Genomic DNA, 16,187 nt, shown 5'->3' on the forward strand with positions numbered 1-16,187 from the left:
TACTTGAGCAAAAAAATACCTATTAACATATTGACCCAATACACCCAGATGAGATCATCAGTGATTTATGTGTCAATGTCAATCTCCGAAACCTGAATGAGGCATCGTTGTCAAATCATAACACTGTTTTATTTATAATTATTTTTAATTAAAAATGGGTTTATTTGGTAAATCACCGGAAAGAAATCCCAAGGAAATGGTGTGAATAATTGCTATTTAATATGTTTCGTTAAATGTAAAATAATAATGAACTGGAACTTTTTAATTTGATTTAGGTAAATGAATGGTCTCACAAAATTCGAAAAGAAGGATATAATTTGGACAGACAAATAAGAGGTAATCATAATGAAGTAATTAACAATCATTTTAAATTAATCAATAATAGTAATGTTATTTTGGCAAACAAACATCCATACATCACAGATCCTACCTGTATATATTTACTTTATATATGTATATCATGAAACATGGCTATCTTTAAAAAAAATTGTATTATTTTGTTTATATCTAGCCATTCAAAGGGAAGAGGAAAAAGTTAAAAGATCCCTTAAAGAAGCAGCAACCAAAAACGACAAACAAGTATGCACAATACTAGCAAAAGAAATCATAAGATCAAGAAAAACTATCAGCAAAATATACACAAGCAAAGCACATCTTAATTCTGTACAGATGCAAATGAAAAATCAACTCGGTGAGTGACATTTTTTGACTATATGACACAAAGTTCTATATGAAATATAAAAACGTATATGTTTTTCTCATTACAGCAACTTTAAGAGTGGCTGGGTCATTACAAAAATCCACGGAGGTAACAATTAATTCAATAAATGATTATTATTATTATTATTATTATTATTATTATTATTATTTATAGTTTCTCGTCATGTATGTTGAGTTAACTGTTTACTCAAAAGTAACCTAAAATTGAAATTTAAAAAAAATATATTACTTTAAAAAATTTATATAAAATATACTTTTAAATTAAATATATATTATTATAGGCATTGTAATACTTTGAATAAATGATTTTAATGTTTTATTTAAACAGATTATCATAAAATAATTTAGTATTAGAATAAAAAATCACCTTTATCCTTTTTTAGTCATTATTATATATTTTTTTTTACTAAATGTCTTTTCAGAATATCTATTTCATAAAAGTATATAAACTTTGAAAGAACATAAAAATTTTACAGGCTTACAATAATTTGATTGGTAATAGACATTTTGGTAACTTAAGTTTTAAGGATTAAAAATGATAAAATCAAGGTAGTTTTTACACAAAAATCAATCAAATTGTAGTCTTTTTTGCTATAAAAACATCTTACTTTCTCTTAAATTTTATGGTGTTTGGTATATTTATTATCAAATGTAGAGACAAAAACAGAAATAATTTGAGCATTCATCCACTAAAGTTATATGTAGTGATATGTAACTATTTGAAACTAATCCAGGTGATGCAAGCAATGCAAGCGCTTGTCCGTTTACCGGAAATCGCAAATACCATGCAGGAATTGAGTAAGGAGATGATGAAGGCCGGCATTATTGAGGAAATGTTGGATGATACCATGTCCAACCTGGAGGATGAAGAGGAGATGGAAGAGGCAGCGCAGAGTGAGGTCGATAAGGTCTGGTTGAAGATTTTGTTAATTAAATGATGACTTGATATTAATTAGCAATATCAGCATCAGTACTAATATTATATGTGCGACAGTACTTTCTGTCTGTCTGTTTGCTACTTTTTCACGCCTAAACCGCTGGACCGATTTTGTTGAATTTTGATGAGGATATAGATGGAACCATGGAGTTGGACATAGGCTACATTTAATCCCGATCCTGACCCAGATCCCAAAGCCACACTGCTCCTTCGTGCATCTTTTACATATGGAGCTTCAGAATAACATATAAGCCCTGTATGATTTAACCCGAAATTCCGTTTTCTTCTCGCCATGTCACGGCGCAAAAGTTTTATTTTATATAAACTCACCTGTCACATAACAGATGGCGCTGCCTGTTGGATACCATATCTATTTTATTCAAGTGTTACTTATTTATATCCCTAAATCCAAGAAGACTGAGTCACGATCCAAAACAATTTTAAAATATTTATTGCACAGTAATATAAGATTTTAATAATCCATCAATGTGTCCAGGTTTTGTGGGAGTTAACTCAAGGCAAGTTGGGGGAAGCCCCGGCGCCGCCGACAGCAGAGGCGCCCTCTACCAGCAAGGAGCCCGAGGAGGATGAAACGGAACTGGATGAAATGCAATCCAGACTCGAGGCTCTCAGATCATAGGACGCTATCACTATGTACGACATCTACACTTATGTATATATATGAGAAAAAATATATATTATTAGTATTTTTAATATCAGCTCAATAATAATATTTAAAATACGAGTCTACGAACAAGTTCATGTGTCACGTGACACTAATATTATTTTTAAATCGTTTGAAAATGCATAGAAACAAATTTTGAAGAAAATAAATAATTTTACAATTCGTTTTAGTTTTGTTTAGTTAATATATATTAAAAAAATATGCTTTTTTACAGGTTGACTGAGCCCGGGCTGCATTAGAAAAATATGAATGCCTTTAACTAATTTTATAAATGTTGCTAATACAAGATTATTATAATATATATACATTAAGTTTTGTTAGCTCTGTCTAAAGTAAAGTTCTGGTCGATGTGACAGTGTACTGTTGATAGTGTTATTTTTTTTGTATAAAGAAATATATTATCTGGTATTTATAATATTCTTCTAACTTAAAATTCTCATATAAGGCTAAAGTCTTGTAATAAAGGAGACTTATTTCCACAGAACTATTGTCATCACCGGGTTTTAACATCAAATTGAAATTTATTTAATTTTAATAAACTAAGTATTATATAGTAATATTTGTTTGTTTGTGTAAATAAAAATATGTAACGCTTATTCATAAATTCTGTTTCCTAAGACGCCCGAGGTAGCCTTTAAGTTGCGGGGAGTCCCCTTCCAGATTGTTTTTTTTTTTTATTCATAATCAAAGAAAAACAGTACTATGTACCATCATAGTTGTTATTCTTATATAAAATAATAAATTAAAATTGTATACAGAAATTATTGATTAAAATGGCATTACACAATCCGGATTTCAACCTGCGACCGTGGAATTTAATGTTACAGTGCTATGTGAAGCAATTAAATTTCAATTAAGATGAGAAGATTTTACTGGCATTAACAAAATATAGCCTGGTTTCAAAAGTGTTTACCAAAATAAAAAATATGTGTTTTCTTATGCAAGTCACAAAGTCACAGACCATTCTACATTTGGAATTTTTAAAAATACTTTGCGATAACAGATGGCGTTGTTTTTAATATTGTATGAAGTCAAAATTCTAGAATAAAAAGGTCTTATTCTTAATGTTGTGACGTTATAGAACTGTTCCAACCAGTGTAATGTATGTTATAACTATAGTTTTAAAGTTCGTCAGGAAACATGAAATTTATAACTAAAGTAAAATTTAAAGTAAATAAAATAGAAAATTCTAGAATATTTATAAATATAATTCAAATAATTCTTTAATACATTGCTTATGTACGATTATATCACAGTTGGTTACAACATTTTGGAGGACAAGTCTAATTCAATTTGCAGGTCTTGTATCGACTCCTTCTTCAGAAGCGGCTTCCTGTCATTGTCTTTTATCTTCTTGAGATGTTTCTTCTTGGCGTTCCTGAAATTAGTGTCGCATGATAAAAATTACATCAAATAAGTCAGATTTAGATATATTTTTTTATTTCATAGATAATTAATGTGAAAAATTTGTGAATATCTATTAATGTTTGCTGCTATTCGCACCAAAATTACTAAACGGATTTTGATGAAACTTTCCAGAGATGTAGTAGTTCAATGTTCAAACTTCTGAACGTATAGGTTATAGTTAATCCAAAAATTCACGACCCAGACTATAGATGGCGCTGTCAGATAGCTACTATACATATTTTCTTATAAAAGTTCCAAAATTACGGTCAATAAACAGAGCTTTAATAGTCTTTCATAACTTGATGAAGTTGCGGTGCCACTTCTAGAATTTGAATTTGTTAATCGTTGAATTTTTGTCTTATTTTCTTAGTTCTGGTATCAACTCTGTTGTGTTATTCTCGTTCTCTCACCTGTTGAGTACTCCATCGGGCAGGTCCATCATTCTGACAATGAGCGCCTGGTCCGAGGAGTCCAGAGGCGCCACTGATATATCCCTCACAGCTCTGAACTTGCCGCAGTTGTTTAGATGCTCGTTCTCCAATCGGAAGTAATTCCATACGAAACGCCTGCAATATATTTGATCAAATAATGAATGTGTAGCAAATAATATTATTATGTTACCACAACATTGGCTGGGATCGCGACTCACTGGTTAGTAGTTCACCTGGTCTTATAGGTGTGTAATAAACTTGTATGTATTAATATACAAGACATTAATGTATTGGTACAGTCAAAATTATATATTAACATTTTTTTGTTCACTTGAGTGTTCCTCGGGGGACAATATTAGATTTTTAATCATTGCTCGTCTATGAGTGATATATATGACGGCGCGTCGATTTGGAATTATATTAATAATGAACCTTATAAGTAATTCAGTCGATTCGTTGCATAAAAAATATGAGCGGCCAGTTCCGAATAGGATAGTTAGTCACTGAGAGTGAGGACGGCCATTACGCTATGGACAGCCGACAAACGAAGTGCACAAGTCTAACCTATTGGCTCAATCCATTGCCATCTTATTATTTGAGTGTGATATAAAACACTGTTGCAAAGAATTCGAGTAATGAGATATTGGACGGTACGAATGTGCTTTTATTTTGAGTTCCAATCGTTACAACGCCCATGATGTGTATGTATAGCCGAGACCGCCATGAGCCACTAACTTGACGCTCTTATATATATAGAAATGATGTTATTAATTTAGTGTTTTTCATATAACTAAAGTAAGTTTTTCAATAATAATGATATACATATCACACCTGAACACCTCCAGCGGCGCGAGTATGGAGACCATGGTGTCGCTGCTGACAATCTTATTCTCAGTCAAAAAGAACGAAGGAGCCCAGATGAAGCGAAGCACAAAGTCTTCGACTATCGCGAAGTAATAAAACTAGAAAAGAAAAAAAAACGTTCTTATTTTTAGCTTCGAATTAAAAAAAATAAAAGAAATTAAGCAATGTCGTAAGAAGCAAGAAATGAAATGAAAGCATAATTTTATAAATAACTAGTTATGTTCGTGGCTCCGTCTGTACGGACCACAGAATTCGGTTCGGAGAGAAAATAATAAAGACTTAAATAGAAATGATAACTAATTGGAAGCTCCATCTATTTGACCTTGGTCTTCAACAAAACAAAACTTTCTTGGATACCTGTATCCATTTTTCCATGAGTTACAACCTATGTATCTATCATTGTAAGCTATCTATTACTGTAAATTTTCATCATAATCTGTTCAGTATGGTTTTCTCGAAGGCGCAACAGACATCCACACATCCATATATTAGGTTAAATCTAACACCAAAAAGATTATAATAATTCGACAAAATAAAAATCCTTTATTTGATTTTTTTCTAGTGAACTTTTATCTGACAAGGGACAAAAAACCAATAGCACATAACCCTCATCGGTCGAGGTACAGTTTCAGACTCGACTTTTAAAGCCATCCTACAAAATGGCTGAAGCCAGCATCACAGGCAACTACAAGCTGACACTCAATGCCACCGTTACAAAATAAAATGATTCAGTTTTATAATTAATTATAAACAGTCATAGAAATACTTCCAAGGATTATAGTATGTAACAATCAGCACGGCACAGATGGCGCCACTTGTGACACATATGATTTCCCAAGCTCACCCACGGACTATAAACGATCTCGTCCCTGAGGAAGCTGTTCTCAGCCCCTGGTCTCACGCTCAGCAGGCCCCAGTCCATCTTGACGTCCCACGTGTAGGTGTAGGTGGACGACACCGCCTGGCAGGCCAGCCACGCGTACAGGAACGGATTGTCGTACGTGTTCGTGTAATTCACTGATCAGATATTTCTATTAGAATATTTAGTTTATATTTGGCGTGTTCCTGTGATTCTTTGCCATTATTTTCTTTTGATCTGAATCTTATTTTAAAAACTATGGCGACTCTAGAATACTGACAAGTTGAATGAATTAAGAATAATATAATGGACCAATATCTGACCCATAGGCCATAATCAATATATACTTTGAAGATGTTGAACGAAAGGCCTTTTTAAATTTATAAACGAAAAAAATTTTTTTTGCAGAAAAGCATAATACAAATATTATGGATAAAAATTTAGTGATAAAACTCACCGCTGTATATAGTCCGGAGTGTGGAGAATAGAACAACGAAGAAGGTAGTCGAATATTTGCCAGCGTTAACCAAATGGGGGAAGGCTTCCTTGCTGTCTCTGTATCTTCTGAGGCATTGCCAGAAACGAGTCCATGCGGGTATTATGTTAACTATCGCTCTCGTTATTATAAACCATTTTGTAGATTCGAAAGAATCTGACGGACAAGATTTTATCAAATTAAATTACTAAAGAACTAGAATTAATTACAGCATAGATTTATTTAGGAATTGGAGCTAACTATAAATATAAAGGTCCCATTAGTACTGTTTCTGATAATCCTCTGTCTTAGAATAATATAATTGTTCGTCCAAGAAGACTTTTTAAGTGATTTAATTAATTCGAATTAATTCTCGGGTAGAATTTAAAAGTCCAAAAAAAACCGTGTCAATTTGAGAAAAAAAATTTTTACTTAACAGAAACCAGACATTTTTGGAACAATGTATCTTTTTATAAAATTATATAACTATCATCGGAAAAAATCATTAACATATAAATTTCATTATATGGCCAACAAAAACTTACTGTTGACATTAAACCAGTCAGCGCCAGATATATAAAACGCGATAAGGTAGTGGAAGTCGAGGAAGGCGTACGTGAAGGAGTTCCATTGGTCAGCGAGCCAGAAGTCAGCGAACAGAACCGGCAGAAACGGCGCCGCTAGTATCCTACCCTAGAAATTTTATGGACAATACACTATTTCTAGTTCTTCATTACCTGGTTTTCCTGTGATGGAAGGGATGAAGCATCTCAGTATGGTCTTTTTGGGTATCATTTATAAGCAGAAAACTATTGCTATGATGCCGATAGAATTTTTTGTTGCTACTATAGGCCTTAAATACACAGATTATGGCACATAAGCAAATACTGTTTCCTTTTAAATTATAACGATAATAATCCAATCATGAGTCACTCTTTCATTATTTTTGAATTGGACTGTTTTTGGACACTGAGTAAAAAATATAATAAAAAGGCTTGCTTTAATACAACGTTTTCAGTATGAAAGCATGAAATATGTTCTCAATGTACAAAAAAGAAATGTTCAGAAAATAAAATAAGTGCGAGATAAATAAGAAGCAATGATTTAGGAATCCGTATTTAACTGTTAACAAAATATACTACAGCAGAGTATCGTAAATGGCTGAGAAGTCAAAATTTTATATTGCCATATTAGGTAAGGAACCAATATATTATCTGTGTAAATAATGACATACAAATAAATCTATATGATACTTACACATATCTTCAAAAACCAGAATCTGGCTTCGTGTCTAAAGACCCTCAGGGGGTTCATGAGGAACACTAGCATTATAATGACGAGGGCCAAAGGGTTCACGTAGGGCGGTATACTGAGACTCTCGCTGTATATGAAGCTTAGTATACTCAAGGCCCACACGACACCGAAAATGGCAGCCAACTCCATCAAGTGCTGCTCGGAGAGATGTTTCCTTGGATCCAACTCGAAGATCAACACATGGTTGACTCCCGACGACCGCCAGCCGTATACATTGACGCCGATGAAAAATATAAACTCCACGAGGAGGAACGGACCGCGGTACAATCGGAAGGCGGTCTTGAAATTTTCTGTGGCACCCTCGTAGAAAATACCTTCAAAACGTCAGAAAATACCTTCATTGACATCAGCCCTGAGCTCTGACAGAGGACTTGTATATACTCTTAGTGCACGTTTGAATCGTCTAATGGAACACAATTGCTGCTGTCATATGCGAAGGGTTATAAGTGAAAAACTGATAACTACGTGAATAATTTTAACAAAAACCCATGGTAAGGAAACAGCTATCGCAACATTTATGATTGTATTCTACTGACGCGACGTATTTCTAAATTATGTTTTATTGTCCAGGTGTTGAGTTATAAAAGTTTTATTAAAATTAGTTCATTATGATTGACAGATGTTTACATCGTCACACTACCTACGGAACGTTTCGCGTTTCTCATTGAATAACCCAAATTAGTGCTATAATGTGTACTAACAGTAATTTTCGAGGGTTTATCAATATTTATACAAAAATAATTCAAAATTTTTATGTTTATATTAATAGTAAGATTCCTGAACGCATTATGTTTTCATAGCCGTCATTTAAAAATATAATATTTACTTGTCAAACTTTTGCGATTCATTTTATGTTTGCAAGTAAATAGATCGACACTGGCTGAATATACTATGCACGTCTTTGCACGGATGAAAGCGATAATATTAAAAAAAAAAAAGTACATAGATACTAACAATAATTTCAGTTCTATTGTTCTCTAGGGCATTAAGAACAAATAATTCCATCATATATATTCTATGTGTAATAACCAAATGTTATTTTATAACTAAATAAATATTTCCATAACAGAATCTGGACTAGCCACAGGCTAGATAAGATTACTTTGTTTTAACAGCACAATTTATACTATGCGCGTTTCACGAAGGACGTGGCACAATCAAGAGATTATTATATTTATTGCTATATTGTTTTTAAGTTAGTTTCTGCGTTAGATAAAGACGTTTACATACTAATGTAGATTATAAATGTTCTATGTTTTAATATCTGATATAGAAACTCGTTTGTAATGTATAGTAACATGTGAATTAGGAGAAATCTATTTACGAACAAAAATATGTTGAAGCGGTATGTGCAAGACTCACCAGAAAGAACGACAGTTATCCCCAGGACAATGAATGATCCAGAGAACAACCCCACTTTGAATGTCGTCCAAGGGCTCTGTTGTTCTCCTAGAGGTGGTACTCTCAGCTTCTTCATAGCTTTCTGACGATCGCCGCCTTCTAGGTCATTGGTGACGGTTGCCTCTGTGTCGCTTATTAGTCTATCTATATCCTTGTTTGTGTAGAAATGTGATGTCTCCACGTGTTCGGCCCTCCATTGTGCACCATTGCTTACATTTAATAACTGTACGAAAAGATTTAATACTATATATAAAAAAAGACATTGAACATTAAAGTTACATTCAGAATATTATTGAATAACTTATAAAACCTTTTTACAATTAAAAAATAAATAAACACATTCACTCACAAAGCGGATTTTGAGATTGTAAAAAGTAGCGAGAATAAACCAATAGATAATAAAAAAAAATATGAAAGAAAAATTGTAATTTCATTCGTAAATTTAAACTTAATTTCAGTTAAATAATTAAAATATGAACTAATAACACGTTAACATTAAAATTATTAACCGGCCATTACGTATTATATAAAGAATACATATGTTATCATAAAAATAACATAAAATTCTATTCTGAGCTTAAAATATATTTAACAGTATAGTCACAAGGTGTGTGGGCTTTACACATGTTTCTGGATTTACTAAAAAACAAACGAAAATATAAACGTATTTGAATATCCTTGAAAATCGTCGTTAAGGTAGTAGTAAATGTGACAATCATAGTTTTTTTATATGTAATCCTTAGGCCTAGCAATTTAAAAGTAACTATATATAGACGCAAAAACCGCAAATCTCAACTCGTTACAGATCACAATACAAAATAACTAACAATCGATGTCGGTTAAATTGCCTTTTTTTCTGTCATAAATAAAAAAAATGTGAATATTTTTTTCTGAATAACACTGACATGATCATAATATGTAATATGAAGATTACTTTTTTAATTTAATCCGGATAGTACTTGGTTGTGATCCCATCGGATGGTTAGAGAAAATGTAGCCTATATATGAATTACCTCATCCTTTATTAGAACACATCATAATTTTTTGTGTAAGGAAACAGACGCAAAGTGGTCCACAGACGTGTAGGAATTATATCATGCAATTCCTGGTCACAATCTACGTAATGTTTCTTATATAATACAGAGAACCCAGATATTTTACTCCTTTGTTCAAAGCTGAATAGATGGGATGTAACTAAATTATGGTCCCTAATTAAATTACATGTGACACATGCCTGCACACACGACAGGAGATGTACTTTTGTAAGAATAGAGATGCTGTCCCTTTAAAAAATACTGCGATCTTTGTCAAGGACACAAAGATTCCTTGCTGCGGCTATAGCCTCTGATTCAATGAACCACTTTAAGTTAAGATCCGTGGATACCTCGACAGCCAACAACTGAAGGAGGTTAATAAGAATACATTTTGAAAAGTTGGAATCGAGATAAACGTAGAGTTTGGGCCAAAAAGACTCTTATAGTTTGGTGGCATAGATTTCACAAGATTTCCATCGCTCCAATGGGCGCCCGTCTGAAATGTGAAATTAATCGGCTCCAGACGGACTTGTTTTTCAATATCAATCTGATTTCGACTAGCCGAAAATTAATTGTTACCACTTCACAAGTGTGCTGTTGCCTGCTTTACTAAAACGACCAGGTAGAGACAGATCGTTAATAGGCAACAAAAATAAACTTGCCCAGATGGCAGACCCCTGAGGAACCCCATATATTCATCAACATTGTCTCATACGAGCAGCCATTGGTAAGTACTAGAAGAAAAGTCAGAATTCCAGGCTCTTAGACCAGGGGAAATTACATAGCTTGAAGCTTACCAATGAGGTTATCGTGCCAGACACTATAAGTTTTCGAGATCTTAATTGAAACTCTGAAAGCTTTACCATTGAACTCAAGAACTTTATCCATATATGCGTGGCATGCACCAGAAGATTAGCAGCCGTTTAATGTTAGCGATTTAATCTTCTAGTGGTACCATGAAGTGCCCTTTTAATATATTTTCATAATTTGACAGAGTAAGTATCGAGTATTTGATTAATGCTCTACCTACTACTCCATGTGAGAAGAGGCCTTTGCTCAGCAGTGGGCCTCTATAGGCTGATGATGATGATGATGACAGTGTAAGGACCTAATTAAAATCGGACGTTAATTAGCAGAGTCAAAAAAAATAGTTTCTTCGGCGCAGATGCCACGTTGGCAAGCTTCCAAGATTTAGACTTAAGCCAGTCATTCAAGAGAGGCGGTTCAATCGTGTCGGAATTGGACTGTTCGAGTACACATATTTATAGCAGTATTGTTGAAATAACGTCCATGCCACCGATTCTGTATCTGTTTTTTGATAATACGAATTTCTGTCATAGAGGGATCGCAGTCCGGTAAAACGTAATGTGATTAACATGGGGCCACGACGGGAATTTTGAGCGAAAAGAGAATCGAACAGTGCTGCTTTCTCTTTAGATTTTTGAGATAATATCACAGCAGGTATAGACAGAAGAGGAAGCTCGGACTGACAAAACTGTGTCTCGACCACTTCGGCTAGGGACCAGAAAGCTGTACTGATAGTAGTTTTAGCGGCTTATTTAGTCATAATGGTTAATACGACCGAGATAAGACTTTTGCAATTTTGTAAGACTTGCCACCCTTAGGCTCTCTCTTTAAAACTCACATCCTTAGCTTTTACTGTTTCTTGCATCTATCCAGGAAAGATACGCCGAATATTTATGCTTTTCAACCTAACTACATTCACACATCGCCACACGTTCACATTGTAAATGCGACAGACGACAGACAGACGACGACAAATGAGATGACAGCAAATAGGCCGAGTAGCGAAGGAGGGCATTTGGAAAGAAATGTCTCACCGTGTCACTAGGATCATGATGTGGAGACTGTAGGGATTCCTTAAACCCTCAAATATCGCAAATAAGCAAGACGGAGCCACTTTGGGATTATTCACAGTTGGTGGGTCAGCCTTTGATGGGTGGCCAGACCAGTAATTGATCCCCCTACTACCAACGTGTTTAAATCACGTTAACCTTCATGATTTAGCACACGACGCAATGAAAATCTAATTTCACTCAATTCGCCTTATATTTGGTTACAACTTTTAGGTTCCGACAAATCTTACATCTGACTCCATCAGACAACATACTCAACCCCAACGATGGGTTAACAGCATGACTTTGTTTGATATGTGATAATTGTGCCGGTTACCAATGTTGTGGCCTCCCACCGATAAGTTTGATTTTTTTGTTAACATGAATTTTATATAGATTTGTATGAAAAGTACTTGTTACCTGAATGATTCAAATATGACATGATCCAAATGTAGTTTTGCTTTGTACAAGACTATCTCAATATGTAATCAAACTCCATTGAGGTTACTTATTTTACTTTCCATCATACTTTGTTGATTATGTCAACTATATATATATATATATATATATATATATATATACACTTAATTAAACATACCTTATCATGTTTCTTCAATATTTTTCTAAAACCTGTATAATTAAGATTTTGATAATTCTGCAACAATATAAGACTAAGGTAGAATTCACTGAAGGCCAACTTTAGTTCCTGAACTTTTCTTCTCGGTATTGCCTTTTTGCTATCACCTCCCGCTTTTGGTTTGATTGTATCAAACCTTGATTTAAGCTCACTTTGTAGAGTGGCATACTTCCTTGTAGCTTCTGCTAACTTTTCTGTAGACAGCATTGTTTTTTATATCATTTAATACAAATTTTTTATACCCCTAGCATATTGTTAAAGTATTTAACATACCAATTTGATGTGTACTCAGATTAAAAGATAAAAATGAACTTTTTAAAATAATATACACAATAAATACTATTAAACTGAATATTTACAGAGACTCTTAATTTTAAAATGATTTAAATATATGACGATGATAATATAAAAGAACAAAAATTTTGTTTACCTGAATAAAATGTGTTAATTTTCTTTAATTCCTGATCACAATAATGAAAGAATGTCTCATCGAAATTAGCAAAATGCCTTGAAAGTACTTCTGGTTCAACATTCTCAGCTGAAGGTGCCTCTTCAACAGCCGTGTATAACATAGCTTTCATCTCCTGCAGACAATTTAGAAATAAAATATTTTTTCTACACATTGAAAAACATAGGATGTTTGAAAATGGTAGATTTTTACTGTAAATAACTATCGCGATAGATTAATATAGATTATATTAAACAGAATTCATGAAAAATATATATATGCATCAAAAAACCAGCTCCAACATATTAGTCTATTAAAAAATTGATATTGAAAACATGTGATATTCATTTACATATAATACTTATATACACAGAATATATCTATAGAAATTTGATAAAGCATTTATTTTTGGCATGAAAGAAAATACTTTTTTGTCAAAACACTAAGATTACATTAAAGGGTACATATAATACAACAAATACATTTAAATACCTCATAATTTATATATTGCTTTCGCCACTCGGGCGTTATATGAGCACTGAGATGTTCAGCAAACTTCATTTTTCATTCGTTTCACGTCTTTATCAGTCAAAGTAGTGTTAAACACTGCAGCAATAACCACTTCTTATGTACACAAAACTTAACTTGATAACGAAATAACACTATAAACACTATCCGGAATGTGCCATGTCTTCTATACAATTAAATAGTAATATAAAAGTAAATTTAAGTAAATCTTTATAATTTCAAAAACTGTAAGTACTCGGTTGTAGAATAAAATACGACAAAAAATTATCTACAAAATTGACATTGGATTTTTGATTTAACTGACTGACATTGACAAAGATATTTATATAAAGCTAGAATAAATTAAAACTGATAAATGACACCTATTCATAGTATTTTACCGTAAAAAATATAAATTTAAATATTTTATAAATTCTAGTAATAGAAAATTAAGAAAATTTCAAAATTATTATAAATATTTATTGTATGATAATCGTGATTCCTTAAAGCTTGGTCTAAGTAAATTTGCTCAATAAATCATGAACATAGATTTATAACAACGTATTAACATGGGATAAAGGTATAAATTTATAGTGGACTTTTATTATTCATCCAAGTTATCAGTATATAATATTTATAACTTGTAAAACCTAAAATTTTTATACTTAAATTTTAAAATAATGCATTTTTTTTTAAATTTAAAGCATCAACATAATTATTTCTTTAGAAATTAAACCATAAGTAGAAAGAACACACGAATCACATTCAGTTTCTCGATATGTCAGAACATTAAGGTATACGAGTATTAAGTCTCTGTTTTTTTATTCTCCAAGCAAGTTTTCCGGTGATTAAGATGGTTCAACAGTTATAACCTTTCTTAGATTTCTAAATCAGAACATTTTTTCATCTCTAGTTCGAAAATTTTGTACAGGATATCGTAATCACGTAAAAATGCACATCGCTATATCCATGGAGCTAGAACTTTACCTTTAAATCATTTTAGGAACATTAGAAAAACCTAAATATGTTCCCATTTTTAACTTCCAAAATTAAATCAATCATTTAATTTTTTTTTATTCTTGTCTGCAACAGTTTTAAGCTTTACACAAAATAACCAATAATTTATCAATGCAATGTATATTCAATAATATTCATGATAGTACTCAATTAAGGTCATCTATATATATTAGAATTCCCCTATTTATACTTTTTACATATAAACCTTGTTGATCAACATTAATCTACAAAGTAGTAGTACAACAGTCGGGAAGAAGTGAACATAATAAATTTGTACAGAGGGTATAATACTGTTGTAGTAAAATAAAATTCAATAGCAAAAATACTATTTATTTCCAATGCCATTTTCTTTCTGTGGTTCCTTAGAATCCACTGGAAATAGAGCTTGGTTTATATTTTCCGGTATAACTCTGGCCACTTTTCTAGGTTCTTTAGCAAGAGTTTTTGGGCATTGCATTTCAGACCAGCTTATAGGCACCATACTTATTCCTTGAGGTGAACCCTCGGCAGTTGCAATCACCACTCCAAGTTCATTTTCCGCAGTAGACAGATGATACCAATGTATTTCAGTCATGGGCAACTTTTGTTATTATTAAGAAAATTATAAAAGATTTAATAAAATTTATGACCATAAACAAGTTAATTTTCTTTTTATAACACATTATAAAACCAAATTATAAAATTTTATAAAAGGATACAACTCTTGCTAATATAATGTCGCCTGGTCTGAAACATTTATATGGATCTATTCTATCTTTATCTGTGAATTTTATATCTTCCTTTTTAAGGATTCCTCTATAAGGCCTGACCAGTGGAGATGGACCTACACAGAGAATGATACAATTGACTTGTCTTGAATTAACTACAGTTACTTTAGCTGTGACAATATCCCCTGTTACTGGCAGTACACTTGGTGTCCTTGGACTAACTACACATATTCTTGTCGCCTGAAAAAGTTTCATATTAAATATGCAAAAGTCAAAACAGAACTTCATAACTAAAGTAATAATTTTTTTCTCAGTAATTGCAAAAAAAATTAAACAACATTTAAGTTTTGTTTATTTTATTTAACTTAAACTTGATTACCTTCCTTTCTTCGTCTTCTTCGGTTTTTAACACTCCTGTCAACATTGAATAGATATAACCTTTTAATTCATAAGTTCCCGGTCCGGCTAAATGACCTTTGTCTGATGAACTTAACCTCATTCCCGGGATACATATTTTGCCAACTTCCTTCATGGTTTCAGTCTCCATGTTTTGAACTATAGGTTATGTTTACTTGGTAGTTGGTTTTATTAATTACAATTGAAGCTACAATGTTTATTGCTTCAATACACAGAATTATTTTAGAAATGAAATGTTATAACCATATATGTGAGAATATTAAAATGGTTTGGTCATTAAAATGCAACATTAATATCAGATTGTTTACTATTTTGAATAGGTAGATAAGTACCTTCTTTCAACTTTGTAACTTTAAATTTTAATTTCATTTTTGACATTTAGCAATAACCTATTCAGTTTCACATGAGTTATTACTTATTTATTCATATAAAACAATTTATTTAATAGAGTAATATAAAATAATATATTTT

At 32.3% G+C, this 16,187-nt stretch overlaps 3 protein-coding genes and 1 long non-coding RNA gene across 4 annotated transcripts; 2 read left to right on the forward strand and 2 right to left on the reverse strand.

Annotated features, from left to right (window-relative positions):
• Nucleotides 1-68: 68 nt before the first annotated feature.
• On the forward strand, nt 69-2,946 carry LOC116774857 (charged multivesicular body protein 3). The gene is made up of 7 exons (XM_032667637.2): nt 69-199; nt 276-336; nt 512-691; nt 768-808; nt 1,455-1,628; nt 2,154-2,311; nt 2,557-2,946. The coding sequence occupies exons 1-6, from the start codon at nt 155-157 to the stop codon at nt 2,295-2,297; spliced, it is 645 nt and encodes a 214-aa protein (XP_032523528.1). The 5' UTR covers nt 69-154; the 3' UTR covers nt 2,298-2,311; nt 2,557-2,946.
• A 583-nt stretch (nt 2,947-3,529) lies between these two features.
• LOC116774731 (solute carrier family 53 member 1) lies at nt 3,530-13,864 on the reverse strand. Its single transcript, XM_032667469.2, has 11 exons — nt 13,561-13,864; nt 13,051-13,204; nt 12,582-12,814; nt 9,055-9,316; nt 7,636-8,006; nt 6,924-7,071; nt 6,361-6,555; nt 5,889-6,061; nt 5,012-5,142; nt 4,160-4,315; nt 3,530-3,720 (listed from the first exon to the last, which is right to left on the reverse strand). The coding sequence occupies exons 1-11, from the start codon at nt 13,627-13,629 to the stop codon at nt 3,603-3,605; spliced, it is 2,010 nt and encodes a 669-aa protein (XP_032523360.2). The 5' UTR covers nt 13,630-13,864; the 3' UTR covers nt 3,530-3,602.
• A 322-nt stretch (nt 13,865-14,186) lies between these two features.
• LOC133319492 (uncharacterized) lies at nt 14,187-15,162 on the forward strand. The gene is made up of 2 exons (XR_009753085.1): nt 14,187-14,369; nt 15,019-15,162. It is a non-coding gene; the product is annotated as an uncharacterized LOC133319492 (long non-coding RNA).
• On the reverse strand, nt 14,902-16,084 carry LOC116774885 (exosome complex component CSL4). Its single transcript, XM_032667665.2, has 3 exons — nt 15,679-16,084; nt 15,291-15,539; nt 14,902-15,172 (listed from the first exon to the last, which is right to left on the reverse strand). The coding sequence occupies exons 1-3, from the start codon at nt 15,844-15,846 to the stop codon at nt 14,918-14,920; spliced, it is 672 nt and encodes a 223-aa protein (XP_032523556.1). The 5' UTR covers nt 15,847-16,084; the 3' UTR covers nt 14,902-14,917.
• Nucleotides 16,085-16,187: the final 103 nt, after the last annotated feature.

Source organism: Danaus plexippus, chromosome 23 (assembly GCF_018135715.1).
Source record: "Danaus plexippus chromosome 23, MEX_DaPlex, whole genome shotgun sequence".
Lineage (NCBI taxonomy): Eukaryota > Metazoa > Arthropoda > Insecta > Lepidoptera > Nymphalidae > Danaus > Danaus plexippus.

Coding starts and splice junctions, on each gene's coding strand:
- LOC116774857 (XM_032667637.2), top strand. CDS start 155: ATGGGTTTATTTGGTAAATCACCGGAAAGAAATCCCAAGGAAATG. Junction 200..275: donor AAAGAAATCCCAAGGAAATG/GTGTGAATAATT, acceptor AATTTGATTTAG/GTAAATGAATGGTCTCACAA. Junction 809..1,454: donor CATTACAAAAATCCACGGAG/GTAACAATTAAT, acceptor AAACTAATCCAG/GTGATGCAAGCAATGCAAGC.
- LOC116774885 (XM_032667665.2), bottom strand. CDS start 15,846: ATGGAGACTGAAACCATGAAGGAAGTTGGCAAAATATGTATCCCGGGA. Junction 15,540..15,678: donor AAGAAGACGAAGAAAGGAAG/GTAATCAAGTTT, acceptor AAACTTTTTCAG/GCGACAAGAATATGTGTAGT. Junction 15,173..15,290: donor ACATTATATTAGCAAGAGTT/GTATCCTTTTAT, acceptor TAATAACAAAAG/TTGCCCATGACTGAAATACA.
- LOC116774731 (XM_032667469.2), bottom strand. CDS start 13,629: ATGAAGTTTGCTGAACATCTCAGTGCTCATATAACGCCCGAGTGGCGA. Junction 13,205..13,560: donor AGCAATATATAAATTATGAG/GTATTTAAATGT, acceptor AATTGTCTGCAG/GAGATGAAAGCTATGTTATA. Junction 6,556..6,923: donor TGACTGGTTTAATGTCAACA/GTAAGTTTTTGT, acceptor CTTGTCCGTCAG/ATTCTTTCGAATCTACAAAA.